At 39.0% G+C, this 21,616-nt stretch overlaps 1 protein-coding gene across 2 annotated transcripts in view; it reads right to left on the bottom strand.

The window, feature by feature from the left end:
- Positions 1-1,460: 1,460 nt before the first annotated feature.
- SPMIP2 (sperm microtubule inner protein 2) overlaps positions 1,461-21,616 on the bottom strand; it is a 145,848-nt gene continuing 125,692 nt past the window's right edge. For both annotated transcript variants that reach the window (XM_075198158.1, XM_075198162.1), the window contains 2 exons: positions 13,439-13,497; positions 1,461-2,265 (listed from right to left, as the gene is read on the bottom strand). In XM_075198158.1, coding sequence (XP_075054259.1) covers positions 2,142-2,265; positions 13,439-13,497 — 183 coding nt within the window. In that variant the 3' untranslated portion in view covers positions 1,461-2,141. The remainder of the gene's footprint in view (positions 2,266-13,438; positions 13,498-21,616) is intronic.

Genomic DNA, 21,616 nt, shown 5'->3' with positions numbered 1-21,616 from the left:
GGTTTAAGTGTACAGTGGGTAGAATGGCATTTTGTAGCCCAATACTTACATTGTTACGAGCCTTCTGGTGGAGGTGAGGAATAGTTTTTCTAGTAAAATGGTGTTGTGATAGAATTTGGTAACGGGGACAGAAGACCTCAAGTAACTGTCTAAAACCAGCTGCATTAATAGTGGATATTGGACATAGATCTAATACTAGCATAGCCACCATAGCGTCTGGGTGACAGCTTTCATACTTGCTTCCTCTTACAAAGGATTGTTTAACAGTCAATTGTTGTAAACTACTAGTAGTCTTCTTCTTGGTCTGCTTCTGGGTTGAAGATCCACCCCCAGCAGCAGGAGCAGCAGCAGTGGGCCTAACGCTCAAGGACTCTTCTGTGGAGTTCTGGATAGGGGAAGAGTCATTTTGTCTTAAAAACTTGGATGCAGGACTAACTCCGATCACTTGTGAGGATATTGATGATGAAGGTGTAGATTGCAGGTACTGTGATCTAGCTGAGAGAAGGGAGGTAGCTGATACTGGACTGCTTGTTATTCAAATGGCGTAACATGGATGAGGTTCCTAGATGGTTAAATTTCCTACCTCTACTAAGTGTGGCATTACAATGCTGCAAATGGCTAGACAACTGTTGTCAGGATTTGTGTAAAAATAATTTCACACATAAGAGGTGGAGTTTTTGTCTTATGACCAGGAATGACAATGGCCTTCTTCTTATCACTGGCAAGAACTGCTTCCACTGATCCATGACTTGCCACAGTAGAGTTCATTAACAGCACTGTGTGCTTAGGTGCCGTAAGCCCATTATTTGCTTGTTTTGTGGGGGCCCAAACAAGCCAAGCAGGGGTGGGTGGGACAAGGGCAATTCCATCTTGCACCACTTTTCTTCTCTGCCACCGCTGTGTGGCAATGTTTCCTAGATGTGCTATGAACTGCCGTGTGTTTGTGTCATTTCTCTGTCGCTTAGCATCCAGCCAGGTAGCTGCAGTCTTTGTTTGAAAGTGTATGAAAATAATATTGTGACCTGTGAGGTGGTCAAAACTGACTGCAAATGACTTGAAATTAGTGTTATTGAGGTTAATAATAATGTAGGGGAAAAAAAGAGCAAAATTATGTGTTTTTAGCAAAAACAATATGGATTTTAAAAAAAAAATAGGGATCCAAAACCAACACCAAAATACACAAGGGCGGTTTTGCCGAAACCAAAATACGAAGTTAATGCAGATCCAAAACCAAAACCAGAACCAGAACATGGGGGTCAGTGAACATCTCTAATATAGAGCTGTAATTAAGAAAATCCATATATTGAAACTTTGGTAAACAGCAAAGTATATTGCACAAGTGCAATATTAGTTTAGAATTACTTAGGAATCATTACGTGAGCATAGAGCTGGTCATCCAGCTAAGTAATGTGTTTTTACAGAATAGAAGCTACATAGTATTATGGTGTCTGTGTAAATGATACTCTGATAAAACAACAATTTTGTTTTTTTGTTGTGTGAGATTTACATGGCATTAGATCTATAGTCTGCCCTATGCATTTGTTCATGGGCACCTTTTGCTTTTATATAGTGGGCATATAAGAATTATCCTAGGAGCTTAAAGTATGGTATTTTGTAAAAGGTTTATTTTGCAATAATAGTAGATATGTGGAACTCAGCAGTGGAAGGGTACTCTGATCTCACAGAGTAGTCACATGCTAAAGATCTTTCTGTACTTTACCCACTGAAACTGTGACTGTCCGTCCTACTGCAATGATGGCATCTACTACCAGAATAAGCCTCCCCTCATGCCATTTCTGCACTATATTGGTTGAGTTTAAACACACATACAAATAGATGTAATGATGATGATGTCTGCTCCATGAGAGAAGTCCGTCCTTGTATGTTTATGTACAAAGACCATGCCGCTCTTTCGTGTTCATTCTTTTTACCCGCACTTTCCTGGTAATGGTATTTAACATATATTCCAAATCAAAACATATGATAAAAGTAGATGAAAAAATGCTGACAACAGAAAACAAGCACTGTCCAAATGTAAAGGGGATGTTATATATTAAGTTATATATCAGCATGGGAACTCTTGTGGCCATTAGTCTGTATACCTTCACTGAATAAGCCGCACCTGGGCTGGGTCTCTTCTTTTAATCAAGCAGTGATGTCCAGCGCCCTTTGGTATAGAAATAATCATCATATCTGTCTTGAGTCCATGCCAGTGTAGCCCGGGAACCAAATCCTTGTGCATCAAGAATAGGTGGCAGTGGGTGCCTACATGAAGAATTAACATAAATATATATATTAGCTGTGTACATCTATAAAATGTACTATATAATGGAAAATGTAATAATAATAACAAAGCACCAACTACAAATTGGAAATGAATAGCAATAACGTAGAATGTCTGCATGTCTCTGAAAAGTGCCTTTATTTAGTTCTGTTCATAGTTACCAGCATTTCAGATGACCAATGAGGTGTATATACAAAATTGTAATAAACACTCATTTATAATTAAATAAGAAGACAATGCACTGTAACCTATAGCAACTGGATGTATGCTTTATATTCCTAAACTGCATTAGAATAATAGCATAACTTAAGTTTTAAGTGATTGCTATTGTTTACAGTGGATTTGTCAGGGACCATATTGTTAGATAAACTTTTACGGTAGCACATTTTTTTTATGGAAATAGCAGTGGTGGAAGTGAGGGTGTATATGGTGGTATGCAATACCACCACTTCTCCTACTGCCTTCATTGTAAAACTATCAAATTCCGTTCACATACACTCCAATTACATTCTTCATACCGCCACTTCTAAATTTCCACTTCAACCACTGGGAAATAATACACAGTCAACCCCCCAGTTTGTTTTTCCAGGGAGAATTGGTGGGAAAAAAAGTCAACTGCAACAGAAAAACATAGTTAAATACCACAGTGGTTCATTGTGTCAGTGTTTTCTTCCAGCCCATTATCTACACTTTGTGGATAGAGAAGAACATCACTTCTGTACAGTAAAATAGAATGTTTATGTGTGTGGGAAAAAAACTAATTTTGCCTAATTGGAGCAATAATTTTCAATCCTATATAGAGTACATACAGTATTTTGAAACTATTTCTTTGCTAAAACATATAAATATATTGTCACTTCAAGTGATGCACAATATATAGTAATGTATAATAGTTTATTTTGTTTATTATAACAGTAAATGGGAAAATGTGTTGTAGAATGGGGAATGTGACATCAGACTTTAAAATGGGGTTTTCACTGTAAATATATATTTTTCCAGCAGAGGGAGCCAGATTTACAAGTAGATTACCCTATGTATGTACACTTGTGTCTATTACAATAGAAAGTACCTGGGACTCCTTGTCCCTTCATAGCTCTCAAATGAACATGTGAAAGGACACAGCACATGGCTGTGTTTATGTACATTTTCAGACAGGAGCCTACGTGATATAAATAATGAATCTCTATGGAGAAAAGGGCTGACAGTGCACTTGGTCACCTCTCTTTAAATGAGGCTGCTGAACTACAGTAAAAACTAATATTAGTGTGATTAGTCTACTGTGTCAGCTGCTATAATGCTAGGCTTATTGGTTGCATCTAGTACTATTCCTTAGTACTTACTACTCCTTAGTGATCTACAAGACACTTGTACTACCTTTGCCTTGCTTCCCTCCACGTCCAGCAGATGGCACTAAAGACCTAAGCTGTGGAGCTTTCATAATAGATCCCATCTGGATCCTGATCCACCCAGACAAGTTAAATTAAACAAAAATATTTTTCTTCCACCAAGAGCATTCCATTTGTTCCCCGTCACTAAAAGGGGGTGAAATTGAGAAAACATTTTGTAGTCTCTTATATATGTGCATATTTTGTATGGATCATCAATTTCAATGTCAACTCTGCCAATTTGTTGGGGAAAATAACCATTCATTTTATTCTGTCTAAGCTGTTGTAGTACTATAAAGCTCAGAAAAAAACCCTATAGCCATGCAAATTGCTTATTTTTATTACAATTGTTGCCACAATTAATTAATTTGTAACTTTTGCCTTAGCACATTAACATGACACATTTTAGTAGTGATAAGGGGTCAGAGGGCTGTGATAAAACACACAAGTGTTTTTGTTTTTGTTTTTTAACATAACATAGAACTAAACTGAAACCAGTTGTTTTAATACTCGATGTATTGGGATCATTATTCATTTTAGTAGTAAATGGATATTTTATACTGACTTAAATCTGTTTTGGAATCCCAGATGTTGCTGTAGCTGCCATCAAGCTCTGGTACTGTACTATACTGTATAAGCTGTAAGTGTATATAACAATGGAGAGCGCTGATAGTACAGAAAGCACTTCATAGATCAAATGTATGTTTAACACCTTTATTTCTATAATAATCTCACTTCAACAAGTTGAATAGGAAACGGCCCATCAATGAGTCAAAAAGCCAGTACAAAGTAAACAGGTAAAAAGCCTCCATTACAAGCTGCAATGTTATCAGCAGGGTATCACATTTCTCCTGCCATCTATAGCAGAAGTATCTGCCATTATACAGCCTCTGGGCACGTGTCCCTCTGGATGGCAGGTGTCTCAGAAACCAATCTCCTGCTGCTCTGGCATCTGGGGAGGGTGACTTACTAGTGCATCATTTTCTTTGAAACATTTCTGCCTAATTGGGTGCTCTTCCCTGTGTAACACTTACAGTAACGTCAAACAGCTTCTTTATGATATGTTGCTTTTTCCTGTGTAAATGCTTCCTGAACTTGCCCTATGCCAGGCTTATGCTGATTATATTAATTGTGCTCCTCTAAGGGCCCAGAAATGCCATAAAAATGTATCAATGTTTTATTTTCGTTGGCTAAGTTGGTAGCTCAGGCATTGAGGAGCCCCATACAAACCACCCCTTTTAGCAACAGGGATTGAACAACATTGCAGCACTCACAAAAGAGAAAATAAACAGGTGCATCTTCAATTCTAAATATGTTGCGCGTTGTTTGCAGCAGATTTTGCGCTTGTTTTCTGGTGCACAGAGCTATTAAATCCATCCTTTATTTGGACTAGTGAGAAAATTAGACTAAGGCGAGCTCAAGGCCGACAGAAACCTCCTGTGGAGCAGAAGTGCACTTAGCAAGTTTAAATTATTTTCTTATTAAAGGGAACTATTCTAACATTCAAGGAAATGCCCTATAAAATGTGTCTACTTTCGTATGATTGGCTGGAAATGTACATGGTGGAAATCATAAAAACATCACTACATGGTACAACCCGTCACTGATTTAAGATCACCCCTTTATTAATGTAATAATTTAAATGTTCTTGCTGTAATACTGCAGTCTAATCTAACCTATGTATTAAATTAACCATGAGTGCGAGGACATTGAACTGTATTTATTATGTGTTTACAGCATGTTTTTAGTGCATTTATTACAGTAGAAGAAATGTGTATATAAATGTACATTCTAATAGCGCACCTGCAAAGTACAAAAGGCCTCCCATTGTGAGTATAAGCCCGAGCCCTGGTTTCCACGACCTCACTGTATACATTGTTCTCCCACAAAAAGCCTTTTTGTGGGAGAAAAACGCTCTGTTGTCACCTGCAAACCAGGGATCATTCCTGAGAATTCACCCTCACCACATCTTCAATATCAGTTAAATATTCCCCCCCCCCCAAACATTTTGTTTTGTTAGTGTGGATGTAAAGTGAGGTGCCTGCATCTATATATATGAAAGCTTCCAATCTGCCCAGCGCCTCTCATCAGAACAGGCGCCCTGTAGATGCCTCCATGTTGACGTGCAAACTCCATGCAGATCGAATAAACTCTGGAGCATGATGTCACAAAATGTCATTTGTGCTACAAGCAGTTTTGCTCTTTTGTGCATTACTCTTACAGAGTGAAAATAAAGTTCTCAAGTAGTAAATCTGCCAATATCATGCACCACATTGCAGAGTTTTTTGGAAGCTGGAGTCTGTTACGTCACTCCTTTCTGGAGGGAAATATGAGGGGAAAACTACTTCACGGAAAGGGTAGTGGATAAGTGGAACAGCCGCCCATCAGATGTGGTAGAGGCTAATACAGTAGAGCAGTTTAAACATGGCTGGGATAGACATAAGAATATCCTTATAAAGAATAAGGGATTAAATAAGGTTTAAGGTTACCATAGGTTAATAAAAAAATGGGCAGACTAGATGGGCCAAGCGGTTCTTATCTGCAGTCAAATTCTATGTTTCTATGTTACTATCAGATGTGTTTCACTGTGGGATGAGCACCAACTGTCCACTTTTTTTAAAAAAATGTTGTTATTGATGCCAACGTGTAGGTGACTTTGAAGTAGGTATCTAGAACATGCTATAACCAACCAGTGCAGTAGAGTGCTCGGCAATATATTATCGCACTGGTCACTTGAAGGAAGGAATTAACATCAATGAAATTGACAGCTCCCGGGGTGAAGGCAGGGCTTATCATGACAGGTACTTAATCATTCAATACTTGTCACAATAATCCCTGCCCCCATAGTGTGCTGGTAATTAATTTGATGTCCCCTCTCTCTGATTGGCCACTGTAATGCACTACTGTAATCACCTGGTGAGAAATACCCACATGGACCTGTTGTTAATCAGAGCCTTGAAATAATCACAGAATAGACCAACTTCTAGCCAATCGGAGCATAAGACAATAGGAACAGAGTATTACCTTGGGCAGCATGGTGGTTAGCACTTCAGCCTCACAGCGCTGGGGTCCTGAGTTTGATTCCTTATCTGTGTGGAGTTTGTATGTTCTAGCCGTGTTTGCGTGGGTTGCCTCCGGGTGCTTCGGTTTCCTCCCACACTCCAAACTCAAACTAGTAGGTTAATTGGCTGCTATTAAATTGACCTTAGTCTGTGTTTGTGTGTGTGTGTATTTTAGGGAATTTGGACTGTAAGCTCCAATGGGGCAGGGACTGATGTGAGTGAGTTCTCCGTACAGCGCTGCAGGAATTAGTGGCACTATATAAATAGCTGATGATGATGATGATTACCTTCCAACTAATTGCTTAGTAGCCGTAACACAAATACATTTTACTCATGGGACTGATTGTGATTGAGCAGGTTTCTGCATTTGAGTGTTTTTTATTAACGAAATCAGAGTAAAGTGATAATGCTGATCACAGTGTGGAAGAGAGAAGAACGTACCCCCCCCCCCCAGAGGTGTGACTATAGAGGAGAGCAGGTGCAGAAGCCCTGGATGCAGACACCACTCTTCACTCCTTGTCTACTGAAATTTTAGAGGAGTCGCAGTTTTACATAAAAAAAAATAAAAGTTTGGTTTCCCCAACAAACCATTCTCTGCTTCCTGTAATCCCACCCAAAGCCCATTCTTCTATTTTACTGAACTTCCAGAGAAGACCGTGTTGCTGTTTCCTGATTCTAAATGTTTTGTACAGTTAATTACGGCAGGTCAGTGAGGAAATAGGTGGCCAGGGTCTGAAGTGACTGGAGGTATGAGAGATGAGTGGAAGGAATGGCATGACTTGGAGATTGTCTGGATACGGGGAATAAAGGTGAGTGCAAAGTCAGATTCCATCTAGGTAGCAAACTTATAAAGTGGGTAAAATGAAGGTGACTGAGGGAATACAGTCAGTCCAGTTTCTTCTATGTTTAACCTTAATATACCTTAGAGACATTGATGAGTATATGGGTGATAGTTTTAAATGTTTGCTAATACAGAGAGAGTGAGTTCCGGAGTGGAGAGATAGTTATGAGTGTTATTTGTCTATTTTACCAAGATAGGTCATGTAAACAGAGAACTGTTGTGGATAGATGACCGGTCCTTGGGATTCTACAACAATGAGAGAGATGGAAATGGATGAATTTCCAAAGAAAGTATGTTGGACAAGTATGATGTAAGTATTAAGAAGGAGAAGGAAATAGTCACCAATCTCCAATGGAGAACATCCAGAAGGAGGAGTAGAAGAGAACATTCACTGTTTGAATTGGCTGTGAGGAGGTCATTAACTACTTTTGTCACTGCGACTTCTGTGGAGTTCAAAGTGGGCCTAGTAGGTCAAGTCTACTTGAGGGTCCGACTATTTTACACTGGGCTCTCCTGGAGTTTTGAAGCAAATTGGAGTATATAAATTGGTCAGAGGTTCACTCCGATGACTTATCTGATAACATCACAATTAGTGAATGTACAGGTACCAAAACAGAGATAGGTCAAGTGTATTAGTTGAGCTGATAATCATTTTTATTCATTCCCTGTGTGACAGACAGCCTTATTCAACATTTGGGTTGCCCTTCATCACACTATTTATGAATATGTCATTGATCACTAATTATAATAATTGCAAGTGGTATTTTGGAATGGAATTATATTTCCTATATAAAATATAGCAAGCCATGATGTCACAGAGTCCATGTCTCTTTCTGTAAGACCCCCTGCTAGGAAAGTTCCCTGATATCTCTTTAGTTGCCAAAACCACTTCAATACCAGAACATAGCTCACCCCATGAAACTGGAACTGTTCAGTTCCCCTAAAGGTGACAATGCTATCTTGTAGTTGTTGGGTCTGCTAGTACTCTACAGGGTCACAAAATAAATATAGACCAGTAATCAAGGCCTCACATTTTACACATTGAGGTTATCTGCATTCCACTCTAGGTTACAGAGAAGCACAAATTATACATGGCTTCATTTCATATACAGTAGTTACAATGCAGTCCCTTGTGCTTAAGCTTTATTCACCAAAGTTACATTATGAGTTAGGCTGGGTACACACTACAGGTTTTTCACCCGATTATCGTGCCAATCACATGATAAATGACTGTTAGGTCCGATATCGAATGTGTGTACACTCCCATGATCATGTATTATCCTTCCAGAGCACATTGTATCATTTGATTTGATTTTATAAAGGGACTAAAAATTTCTATAAAGGATGAAACAAGATCAGGCAAATTCTGAAGTGTGTATGCAGACACGACCAGCAGTATAGGCAGCTCTCCATTGACGTTACAGAGTCACGATCTTTTCAGCCAATGCTTATGACAGATGAAGAGCACAGATTTGAAGGTATATCTTGTAAAACGTGTATAGTGTGTGCACATAAATCAGGACTTTCAGTCATTAGTAAAATCATTAATGATATCGCATCGGCTAAAAATTTCAGTAGTGTGTACACAGCCTTAATTCTTATAACTAATTCCTCCCTTTTCTCTGTATATGCATTTTAGATGTATTTATATGTAGTTGAAGATATATATGCAGTATGATTAAAATACTCTGATTCATATATCTATATACATGTTGACTGTGGGTTATTTATAACAGGTATATGTGTATATTGTAAAGTACAGTTTTGGTACAGTAACTATCGAGCAAACAACTCTGAAAGGGTTGAATGTTATTGCAGTGATAGAAATGACTGAAGTAAGTGTGGTTTATAAATGTACAACTTGGAAAAGATATGAGTAGTTAACAAGACTCTATACCCCCTATTTTGCTACTTCAGCTATCATCACAAAAACCTTACAAAGGGTGACATCATGGATGTTTTGAAAAAAACATTGATGTCATTAAGCAAAAAGTATCCACATTGCGGATGACATGAGCTATGATATCTCAATTGGTGATATCTCTGATTACATCATTAGTAAATCATTGCTGAAAAATCAAAAGGAGTGACATTACTAATTACGTCACAGTGGTAGACATCACACACACAAAAAATTACATTAAACATAATTAAACGCCATTTATCACTTCACAATGGGGTGGTATCACTGACAACATAACATGGGTTTATATCACTGTTGACATCACAATGGGTAACTATACTAAGTACATCATAATTGGTAGCACTAATGATGACATAACTATTGTTAACATCTTGGATGATATGAGTGACACTACTGATGAGTTTACATACTGAGATGCTATAGTGGGCGACATGAGCTGATATCACAGTATCACTGGTAGGTTAATTGGTTTATGACGCAATTAACCCTAGTGTGTGTTTGTGTCCTTGTGGGGAATATAGATTGTAAGCTCCACTGGGACAGGGACTGATGTAAAAGATTAAATATTCCCTGTAACGCTTTTTGTGTATTATTAAATGTTAATAATAAATTACATCAGAGGGTTACATTACATAATAGAGGATGTCACATAATAGAGGACCTCACAATGAGTGACCTCAAAATGAGTGGCATTATACTGTGTGACATTACTAATTACATCACAATTGTTGACATCACTGATAACATCATAACAGGTGATATTACAACAATGACTTGACACCATGAGTATCGTCACTCATTGGGGGGAATTCAATTGGCGGCGTTACTGTCAAAAGTAAGGTGGCCTGCGCACCACTACAGTTAATACGGTAATTTTAACCCGGACTTCTGCTCGTGGCTCAGGGAGCCGCAAACAAAATTCCAGCATTGAAATGACCGTACTAATGGTAATAATGCGCACTTTTACCATATTAACAGTAATAGTGTGCAGGGCGCATTACTTTCGTCAGTAACGCAGCCAATTGAATGTCCCCCATTGTGTCACAATCCATGAAATCACTGATAATATCACAGCTTATATTTCTAATAAGTGACATCACTAATGACATTATAATGATAATGGGTGATATTACGGTTTATATAAAAACAGACAACATTACATTGAGTGACATCCCTAATGTCATCATAAAGCTTAGTATCACAACAGGTGACATGACAATGAGTGTTAAAAGGATACAGCATTGGGGGACCCATGATGTATGATATCATTATTAATAACATCACTGATCAGGTCAGAACTAGAGATGTATAAAACACCAGAAAATCAGTTTGTGCAATTCAACCAAATTTGGATTTAAAATGTACAATTCACAATATGTTTTATGGATAGTGCTGGACAAATGTGAATCAGTGAGTCACGTTCCATCTTACCCAGATAAATTCAAGTCATATTAGGCTAACCTTAACCCTAAATAAATATATAAATATATGTACTTTGCCACATAAGCATCAGTGCAAATAGGCCGTGCAAGTGTGTCTAATGATAAGTAGTATAAAGACGAAACTCCATCTCTGTCAGATATGAACTGGTGCAAAATTTCTAGTCTTTGTTCTGAGTAGATGTGAATGTACAGCCTTCCAAAAACAAAACGTAACAATGAATGCTCTTAAAATGCACACTCTACACCCCTTTATCTCATTTGAATAATCTCACTCCTTAAAGCAAAATCTAGTTTTTACACCAATGTGCAAAACTATGCCAAAGATCGCCCTCACTGTGCCCAACCTCTCCTATTCGCTGGTGCAAACCACCTTGCCATGCACATTGGCACAAAGATATGCGCAACAGGACAAATACTGCCCCATGCCTGGCGTCACCAAAGATGATTTTGTTCTGCGCTTGAGAGTTTTGCACCTGTCCCAAGCCAACGTATCTCAAGAGGGTTCTGCTGATAAATGAAATAAATATGACAAAAAATAGTATTGTCAGTTTAAAATCTTTTGGAATATAGTTTATGCTTATTACAGAATATTTATTTCTTCTAAATCAATGGTATGTTAAATCATTGTACAGTACATGGTATATTTTGATCAAAACACACTATATTTTGTGAATCTTGCATGTGTATGGGTATAAATTTGGGTGTTATTAATCAACATTTTATTGAATTTGGGGAACTGACTGTACTTTTCGGTTAGAGATCCAGCAGCAGCCCTGAACACATATTCAGGCAAGTCACTACTAGAACATAGACAGGGTGTTTGAATGGCAAGTTTTTTTACAATCCTGGTCACTGGTCAAACTTCTGCCAGTATTCCAGTGAGAACTATAGGACAGTTCCGGTAGGTTTCCACCATTTTTTGTCCAAACTTCTACAGTACATCATTCAATTCAACATACATTTTTAGGATTATTATTAGATTTTCTCTTTTTCTGGGAGGGAGTTCTTGTGCACTTTGCTGAATTCCATTACTATGTGCATTTCTGACATATTTTCTTTGCTCACTGTATGCATGACTAAAGATTTTGTGCAACATGCAAGCACTGACTTGCTTTCAGATGCGGCCAAAGATGTGCCCAATTGTTCCTTGTAGCATTTCAAGAAATATACATGTTTATATCACAATAGATTGTCTGTGTATTTGTATACCTACAAGAGTAATGACAATACAGAAAAAAAGTGTTTTGTACCAGTTAAAAAAATAACAATACACCAGTTGACATCACTATGAGTTGTCTGTGTAGTGGTCTGGGCTACTAATAGCATACCTAAAATGGTGTGCACCCCAAAAGGGGTGTGGTCTTGTAACTTCCTTTCCTCACCTGAAAACACTGCTAACCTGCCGTGTGCACCAATTTCCCAGGAATCGGGACAAAAGTACCAACTGTCAGGCGGTGGGACAGTCTCTTAAAATTGGAGAGAAACAGAATCTGGATGCATGCTGTTATTCGGCTCATGTAGACCTGCTATAGGGCAAATAATCACTGAAGATGATGCCTTGTATACCAGTCACATAATTCTGCTGACGCATCTTGAGATGGGTGGAAACACAGTCATTATCTATGCTCTTTTTTTTAGAATTATTTACTTCCATTTCGTGGCCAACTCTGCTTCAGACCCAGAGGGCCTGATTTTGACTTAGGAGCAAAGCAAAGAAAAGGAGAAACTTTGCACCTGATGCATTGGAGGGGGGGGGGGGGGGGTAAATGTAAAATGTAGGGACAGATTTATAGTTGGGATACGGCATGTCCTAGATCAACTTTAATTTCAGTCTACATGAAACATGACCAAACAGACAGCATTTTCCTTGCAAGCAAAAAAAAGAGTCAATTTGTACCCCTGGCATTGTAACATGGTTTGTCCAGGTGCAAAGTTGCTCCTTTTCTTTGCTTTACTCCTAACTCACAATCAGGCCCAGAGTGTTTAAGTGGATAGTGGAGGGGTCTAAACTGTTGTTCCGTGGCCTCAGCATCAACAAGCCTGAGGTCCTGTATGTGACCACCCATGGCAGAGTAGTGAAAGAAATGGAAGACTGCTATAATGTCTACACCTGATATCTATGAGCAGTAACACAGCTGTTGTTTGGGGACAACTCTGAAGCTAATGTCAGCAAGGACAATAGATTCACATTATGTTGTGCAGGATGATATGCAGGGTAACCCCCCCCCCCCATTCCCGACTAGCTATTCCTGCCTTCCCCACCACACTGGTCATTGTTATCCCTCTAACGTAAGTGATCCCCACATCTCTTAGGTTTTCAGTTGATCGGGGACATCTTTATCTTCAGTTTGTAATTTGTTTGTAACGCTCCCTTCTTAATGTGTACAGCTGTTTAAATGTTAGCACTTTATAAAAAGAAGGATAATAATAAAAGTAGTAATAATGTTATTAATATTCTTAATACAAGCATCACTAATATCTCTAGACATACAGCACATACCAGGGATTTTGATATTGGTGAGTTACTTTCTCTTCAGAGGCTTGGCGGAATTCCCCAATCTGAGGATGAAGCATAAAACATGACATCAGTGTAAACATAACAAACAACATCAGCCAGAATAAAGCCTTATCAACACAATAATGTCCAGCCTGATAAATTCATTTATCGCATTAGACCAAATGGTTATAGAAATGTTTTATTTACATAGTCATTTCAGTTGGCACCTTATGTTTGTGGTGCATTTTCCTGTGGATGGTAAAGAATGGACTACGCAGACCATTACACTTGTCATTAATAAAGTGAAAAAAAAAAAGCATGGGGTCAGCCCCGAAATTACCAGAACCAGCACCTAGGATTTGCCAGCTAGGGCTGGTTGCAATATAACAGGGGAACCCGCAGCGTGGGGTTCCCCTGCCATAATGACAACCAGCCCCCAGCTGACCAGCACAGGGCTGGATTCCCTAGGGCGATGGGGTCCACAGAAAAAAGCTCCCCCCTCTCAGGGGTACCCAGCCCCAATCTGAGAGCACTAAGGCTCTTCCCACACTCTTCGGACACCATTTTGCCTTTGTACACTACAGGTCCCAGGAAGCCCAGGCTGCCATTAACAGTTTGGACATGCTGGTACTTGTAGTACTACAAGCACCAGCATACCCATGGCTATCAGGGCATGCTGGCACTTGGGAAACCACAAGTACCAGCATGCCATGGCACCCAGGTCTGTGGTCTGTAGTTGTCCCAAAAAATACCTAGAAATTTGTTTCCACTGGTCTGTGGTTGTCCCAAAAAATACATAGATTGAATAAATATGAATATGTCGACATTTATGCTGTGACCATTTGATTTCGATATGTTCACCATCGACAGAATGACTGCATCCCATGGTGCACTAGTACATGATAATAAGTACAATAAAATGTTGCAGTGAATATGAAAATTGAGATTTAAATTAATTTGAATAAAATATAAAAAGAGACATTAACGGTTACATTATTATTATTTTAAATGCCTGTTTCCATTGGAAAATTTAACTGTACTTACTTTACTTTAACTGATTTTGTGGAGCTTATCTAGCTATTCCTATTATCACTTTAGTTTACCAATTCCTAGTCTATAACATTTGGCATTTACCATTATGGTAACTGGTGTCATTAAATTAGGCGTTTGGTAAATCAGTTATGTAAATCACAATCATTTGTGTCATTTGATATTTACATTTCTATTGTCAAGTTCATGACACTAGTATTTTGTTACAGTCTACATGTATTAGATAGGATTTGATTATGATAATAGATCACTGAAGCTTGCTAATTATGTTTTTTTATAATTATGTATTTCAATCCATTTAAGTCTTTAATCTATTATGTGCATCTCATATCCATTTATAATCATGTATGCATATATTAATATTCATCATTGTACATGTTTTTTGTATTGTTTTACATTTATTTGATATGACATAGACATTTTTGTTAACTTTAAAGCTGAGCTAGATGCTGATAGTTTGAGAATGTTCACAATAGATGCCAGCATGCTTTTACTGTGATATTTTACAGTTTTGTGTAGATAAAAATATTGGTTTCAATAATTGTTTATTTTTTCACAAATTGTCTTTCGAGTGTAACTAGCTAAACAAGCGTTGAGCTAGAGGAGAAGCAGCAACAGAAGCAGTGGCGTAATATTGGTGGCCTCACTATAAGTATATTACTCGGCATTTCTTGGTTTTATTTAATTTTTTGCAATCAATTTTATTGGATATATAAAGGTACAGCTTATGTAAATGATAAAGTGAACAAATTATTATAGTAATGTGGGATATTTATCCCATAATATAATAAAGAAATCATATGTTCACGGTTTAACAGTTTGTTTACAAGATTAGAAAAAAAGAATCTTCTTAAACGAAATAGCTGTAAACATATAAACATATATTAATAAACTAGGATTGTCATATTATTTAAACTGTATTGTAGGATAGGGAAAGTGGAATAAAGGGGGGCTGGAGAGGACAAGTAGGGGAAGGATGGATAGGAACCGGTGTGTGTTAAATGAGGGTATTGACATAATATTGGGACAATGCCTTTTGGAAGGAAACAGGTTTCAATTATTCAAGAGGGTATATATAAGCGTTTGTTTGAAATCTAGCCATTTGAACCATAGTAGATAATATTCTTGGAAATTGTCTTTTAATGATTAGATCAGATTATCCACTGACATGTAGAAATCTAATCACTTAAACCATTCTTTAATGGAAGGTGGTATTGGGGATTTTCAGTGCTCTGGTATGACAGCCTTTGCTGCGCAATTGAGGTATTTCAAGGTGGATTTTTATATTGGAAAATGGGTAGCTTAGAATCATTAAGCAACCAAAAGTTGGGGCCCTTGGGTACCTCGATTTCCATTTGTTTTTGCAAAAAAGTATTACATTATTCCAGAAAGGGCGAAGGAGTGTGTAATATCACCAAATGTGTAGTGGGGTACCGGGAGCCTGTTGGCATCTCCAACATAGGTTGGAGAGACCAGGATATATTTTGGTCTGTAGGTTGGGGCATAAATACCAACGAGTCAGGACTTTGTATTGGGTTTCAATCACTTGAGTGCTAATTTAGCTGAGGTGTGTGTGTTGGAAAACCTTCTTCCAATCCTGATCAGGGATGACAATATCTAAGTTATAATCCCAATCTCTGCTGAATTTCAGTAAGGCTCTAAAAGTATGTTCAATTATAATCTTATAGATAGAAGATATTGTATGTTTAGGGTATTGGGTCTGTGCATAGACTCCAATAATGTTGGTTTTCTTCCCGCCATCAAGTAAATCTGTGAGGAGTTTAGGAAGTCTTTTAGTTGTAAGTATCTCCATATTGCAGAGTTAGGTAAATTCCATTTTCTTTGTATGTTTGTAAATGATATGACACCTGATACGTCTATCAGCTGGCCGCCACTGGAGAATCCCACCTGTGTCCATCAGACAAAGTCTGATTTTAAATGCCCACAAGGAAAGTCTTTGTTGTTAAGTATTGGAGTTAGTGGAGAGATCGGGGAGGATATGTTTGGGATGTTTTGATGTCTGGACCATCTTTTTAAATTCGGGGTGATTATTGGGTGATGTATAGAGGGAAAGGTTGTTTGACAAGGAATGTGATTAATGGGAGTGTTCAGCTATCCAAACCCATTGTTTAATGGATTCACCTCTTGTCCAGTCTAGGATCCTATTTAACATTACAGTGTCATAATATGTAGAACAATGTGGCAGTTGTAGGCCTCCAGAATGTTTGTAATTATATAAGATCTCATATTTGAAATGAGGTTTCTTATTTTTCCAAACAAATTTTTTTCTAGCACGATGTAGGTTGGTCAACTAGGAATTGGGAATTTGTATTGGGAGTGTTTGTAGGAGGTATAATATTCTCTGGAGTATATTCATTTTGATTATGTTAACTCTCCCTATCAAGAAAAAGCTCCTATGAGGCCAATCTGAAATGCATGCTTCAGACCTTCAATAGCATTTGTTGGGGTCAAAATATTGAGGGGTATGGATTATATATTATTTAATTTTAAAGTTAGATAGGTCTCCAAAGGTTTGGAATTCGACATTAAGTTAGGAATTGAGATAACGGGATTCGAGAGGATGGCTAAGAGATCATCTTCGTAAAGAACTAGTTTAAATTCTTTGTTTCCCATCTACAGTTCTAAGATATCCTGGTTATTTCTAATGGAACTCGCTAGAGCTTTCAGGCACAGTATGAATATTATTGGGGATAGGTGGCAGCCCTCTCTCGTTCCATTGGTTATCTTGATTGACTCAGAGAAGTCTCCATTGATCTTAATTTTGGCTGGAGGCTTGTGTATAAAGTCCTGATCCGTTCGAGTCCTATTGGACTTAAACCAAAGTGACTTAATATGTTTAGTATAAAGTCCCAATCTATCCTATCAAATGCCTTTTCCGCGCCTGTTGATAAAAGGATCACAGGAATATTGGTGGATTAGCATAATGAATCTGGTCAATTGTTTTTATGGTGTTGTCACAAGCTTCTCGGAATGGGAGAAAACATATCTGGTCAGAATGAGTCACTTTAGGCAAAATTAGTTTTAATCTATTAGCTATATGTTTAGCATACAATGTAATGTCTACATTAAGTAGGGAGATGTTCCTGTATCTAGGACATTAGTAGACTAGGATATTTCTAGGCATATCTGTAACAGCTATAGATAATAATGAGCACTACTGCTACAGGTGACATATTTTGGGAATTATTACGGCTTATGGCATTACTGGTCATTACACTTATTACTGGTATGTTACTGAGCATTACCACTAAAGCTGACATTGCTGGGTACAACCTGTTTCTCATGCATGCAATAAGGACTCACACACAACTGCTAGATTACTGCAGCCATGTTAAAACAGGAACAAAAAAAACATCCAGGTCAAAGGTAACGCAATATTAACCAATAACTTTGCACCAGTGAGTGGTGACAGACATAAGGATAATATCTGTAACATCTGCCTATTTTTGTGTATTATAACATGGCTAAAAGTCATATAAATTGACTCTGTCAGGGGGCTGTATCTGACTCCTGCTCAGGTAATAAACAGTGCTCTGTCGTGCAGGGCTCTGTATAGCTTTAATAGGTGTTGATGAGCTGTACTGAGGAATCCCCGATGGTGTATGTAGAATGCTCTCTGGTAGGATGACATGTGGTCTTTTACCTTTCTAACTATACAGTGACGCCAATGGACTGCGTGGTTCCACTGTCAGGCTAGGAGCATAACGCCCGCCATAGTCTGGCATTGCTGACCACCCGCTACTTGCAGGTACACACGACTGCGTCTACAGAGTATCGTCCACACCCACAATATAGGATCGTGGCGCAACTTTCCCCACACAGGAACCTAGTCTGCAGCATCCTGTGCGATCTGCAGGAAGGGGCTTCATCCGGACTAGTTTGCCGATGTTAAGTTCAGTCAGTTCCTTGGCTGATGAATCGCATCCCAATTTTGAAATCTGCTTCCTCTGCTGTAGTTTCTCTGGTTCGCCTTGTATCACACTCGGCTGAATTAATGTGTTAGCAACTGGCAAGGATGTCTGAAGTGTCCTTGACATCAGGCACTGGACTGAACTACTCCCCATACCCTCTGTTGGTGTATTCCTCCAATTTAATAAGGCCTTTCATATGTCTGTATTGTCACACTCAGCCTTTTTTGTATATATTCTTTACTATGTTGACTCCTGGTGGCTTATACCTGGACATTACTACTAATGGTAGCAGATTAATTAGCACTGCTAAAACTGATGGCATATGACCGTGTACTGCTTCCATTGCTGCCTCGCCCTTTAGTTATGGATTCAGTTCCTACAATGGCCTTATCAACATACAGTTTCTATGTTCTCCCATTGTCTACCTGGGTTTTATTAGGGTTATACAGTTTCCTCACACAGTCCAGACTGTAAGCTCCAATGGAGCAAGGATGATGTGAATGATTCCATAGAATAGTAGCTGCCGCACCCCTTGCAACAATGTAAAGTGATGTGAGTCTTATTTAGAGAAAGGAGCTATATTAATAAAAAAATATTATAACTTTTACTGCTTGCCTATTACTGGGTATTAATACTGCTGCTTTTCATATTAATGGGCATTTCTAATACTGCTGTACATATTACTGAGCATCACTGCTACTGCTGGCATATACGGTGCTACTGCTGCTGTTTTGTGATTAACAATCCCCCTAATGATGATTCTCAGTAAAGGGTCACAGTAGCAGTGTCAGAGCATTAAAGGAGAAAATATATTCTTGTTCTTCATCTTTATTTACTTAGTTTTAAGCAAAGTAAAAAAATGTAATGTGCAGTCATTTGGAGATGTCGGGGGTCACATGTGATGGCTTCAAAATTTACCAGGATGCCCATCAACGTGTGCTGGCATGACACAGCTAGGGCTTATTTGATATAATATTAACCTGTCGTCAAATATTAAATATTGTGCTATCTAATTTCATGCACATTTAGCACTTGAAATAAATAGGCCGCTAGGAATATAAAGATATACTTCCCACAAATATAGTAACAAATATATTGCTGTTTTTACAGTAACAGTCAGACAATTCTGGCCTGTTAGTTTAGATGTTGATTGCCTCTGTTTATGCATCTTCTATATGAATGATGCAACCGATACAAGTTATTGTCTAACGAGACCGGATTCCCTTGAGAATATTGCACTGAGCGGCTTTACAAACCACGGTTACTAATCAGAAACAGTATCGGTACAAAGCTGCTCTAAAACTGCTGCACACACACTTTTACCATTTATATACTGTTATTGGCATCCTTGTCAATTGCAGACGTATTAGTTGTGGTCAAGGAAAAGACACAGATGTAAACATTACAGTTAATAATGGCTCTCTCATTTGAAAGAAAGCTAAAAGGAAAATCATAGTTGCCAGCATTTTAATGTAATTTCCAGGGATGTTTGGCTGATGAGCAGATACATGTAAGTACGTCATGCGTGTTATAGTATCCATGGACACTGATGCACATCATGATATGTTTACTCAGCTTGGTTATAATGTCATTTGTTACATTTTAAATGTTCCTTTTCAATAAATGTGAATTTATATAGAGCAAAGAATAAGAATAGTTAATGGGAATGACTTCTTATGTAACACCCCCCTAGTGGTGTTTTAGTTAAACCTTTACCTCAGTGAATAGAGGAGGGGTCACCTAGAGGGTAAGATAGAAGTTTCTGAAAAGTTACATAAACTGGTTACCATGGTGATAACCCAGCCCAGCCTGTGAGACTAAGTGAGAGGAAGGAGGGGCTGTCATGAAGGGGGGGATAGGAACTGAGAAGGGAGACACAAGAGGAGAGTTGTAGCTGGGGACCTGGGGTGGAAGCTCCCAGGCTCCCCCCAGCATTGCCTGGAAGTCTGAGCATGGTGACTGAGCCAGGGCAAGGAATGTGTGCCCTGGATGAGGGGGAGAACTCCATGCCACTATAGAGAACCCAAGAGAGAGGGGGACACTTCGCATGGAAGAGGCCCTGGAGTGAGGGCTGCTACAAGAGGCCTGGTAGCTGTAGTGTCAGATCCTGAGGCTGAGAGTACACAGAGTGACGTGTCAGAGCACAGGAGACATCACCCCCGCAGAGGAGGGGTGAGCTGCAGTTGAGAGGTACACAGAGTGTGTCAGAGCTGCATGGAGGAGAGGCTGCCTGCCTATTAGCATCCATGCATGTACCCCTGCAGAAAGGGTATCTGCAGTGAGTATGGAGTGTAAGAGAGACCAATGATTTATGTTACATAACATCTGGATAACATTAAGAACTGTGCAGGAGGAGTAATGAGATATATTTGCAACCATATTCGTATTGCTCATTAAGAACTGTGCTGGAGAGAGTAAGGAGCTGTACATATATTTCTTTATTGCTGCAACCATTATGATTATCGTGCTGGAGGAAGAGTGTAAATAAAGAGTTGAGTTTGTTATAGAGATGGTCTGGCGCCCAAATTATTGTGACTTCTATTACACTGCACCAAAGTGACATTACCTGTGTCCCACTAACTACAAAGAAACACCTGCATGTGCAGGGACCCCCTGATCATTTACACCCATGCCCATCAGCTAGCCAGGGCTTGAGAAGGAGGTGCACTGTGTACCCTCTGCACCCCACACTACACACAGTGACAGGGGGTTACATAATGGCGCCCAACGTGGGGCTCAAGCACAACAGATGGAGAAAGTGCTTGCAGGACACAGGGACTGAGTGCAGTGTGCCCAGCCGGAGTAACACCCTTGGGACACCATGTCTGACCGTCTCTAGGTGCCCAGGAGACCAAGGGTAATGAGGAGAAGGTGAAGCAAGCTGTTTGCTGAGTAGTTCTGTCCGGGACAGTATATGGAGCAGCAGTGTGCTTGTTGCTGAGACTTGTAGTGCCACTTAACCCAGCTGAGTGGGAAGCAAAAGAAGAAAAGGTTCAACATGTGAGGTGTAATTATAATGCAGTCTGTATATTGCCTTTCCTGAGCATTTGGGGAAGCAAAGAGAGGCAGATTGTGCAATGTGACGTCTGTATATTGCCCTTCCGGAGGATTAGGGGGAGCAAAGAAAGGCAGATCGTCCACGTTGGAGAGAAAGGGGGGAAGGCAACCCCGCTGGTCAAATGCCACCCCTGTATATATT

The sequence above is a fragment of the Mixophyes fleayi genome, chromosome 1 (genome assembly GCF_038048845.1).
Source record: "Mixophyes fleayi isolate aMixFle1 chromosome 1, aMixFle1.hap1, whole genome shotgun sequence".
Lineage (NCBI taxonomy): Eukaryota > Metazoa > Chordata > Amphibia > Anura > Limnodynastidae > Mixophyes > Mixophyes fleayi.
Note: the sequence above shows the minus strand (reverse complement) of the source record. Positions and strands in the feature narration are given on the sequence as shown.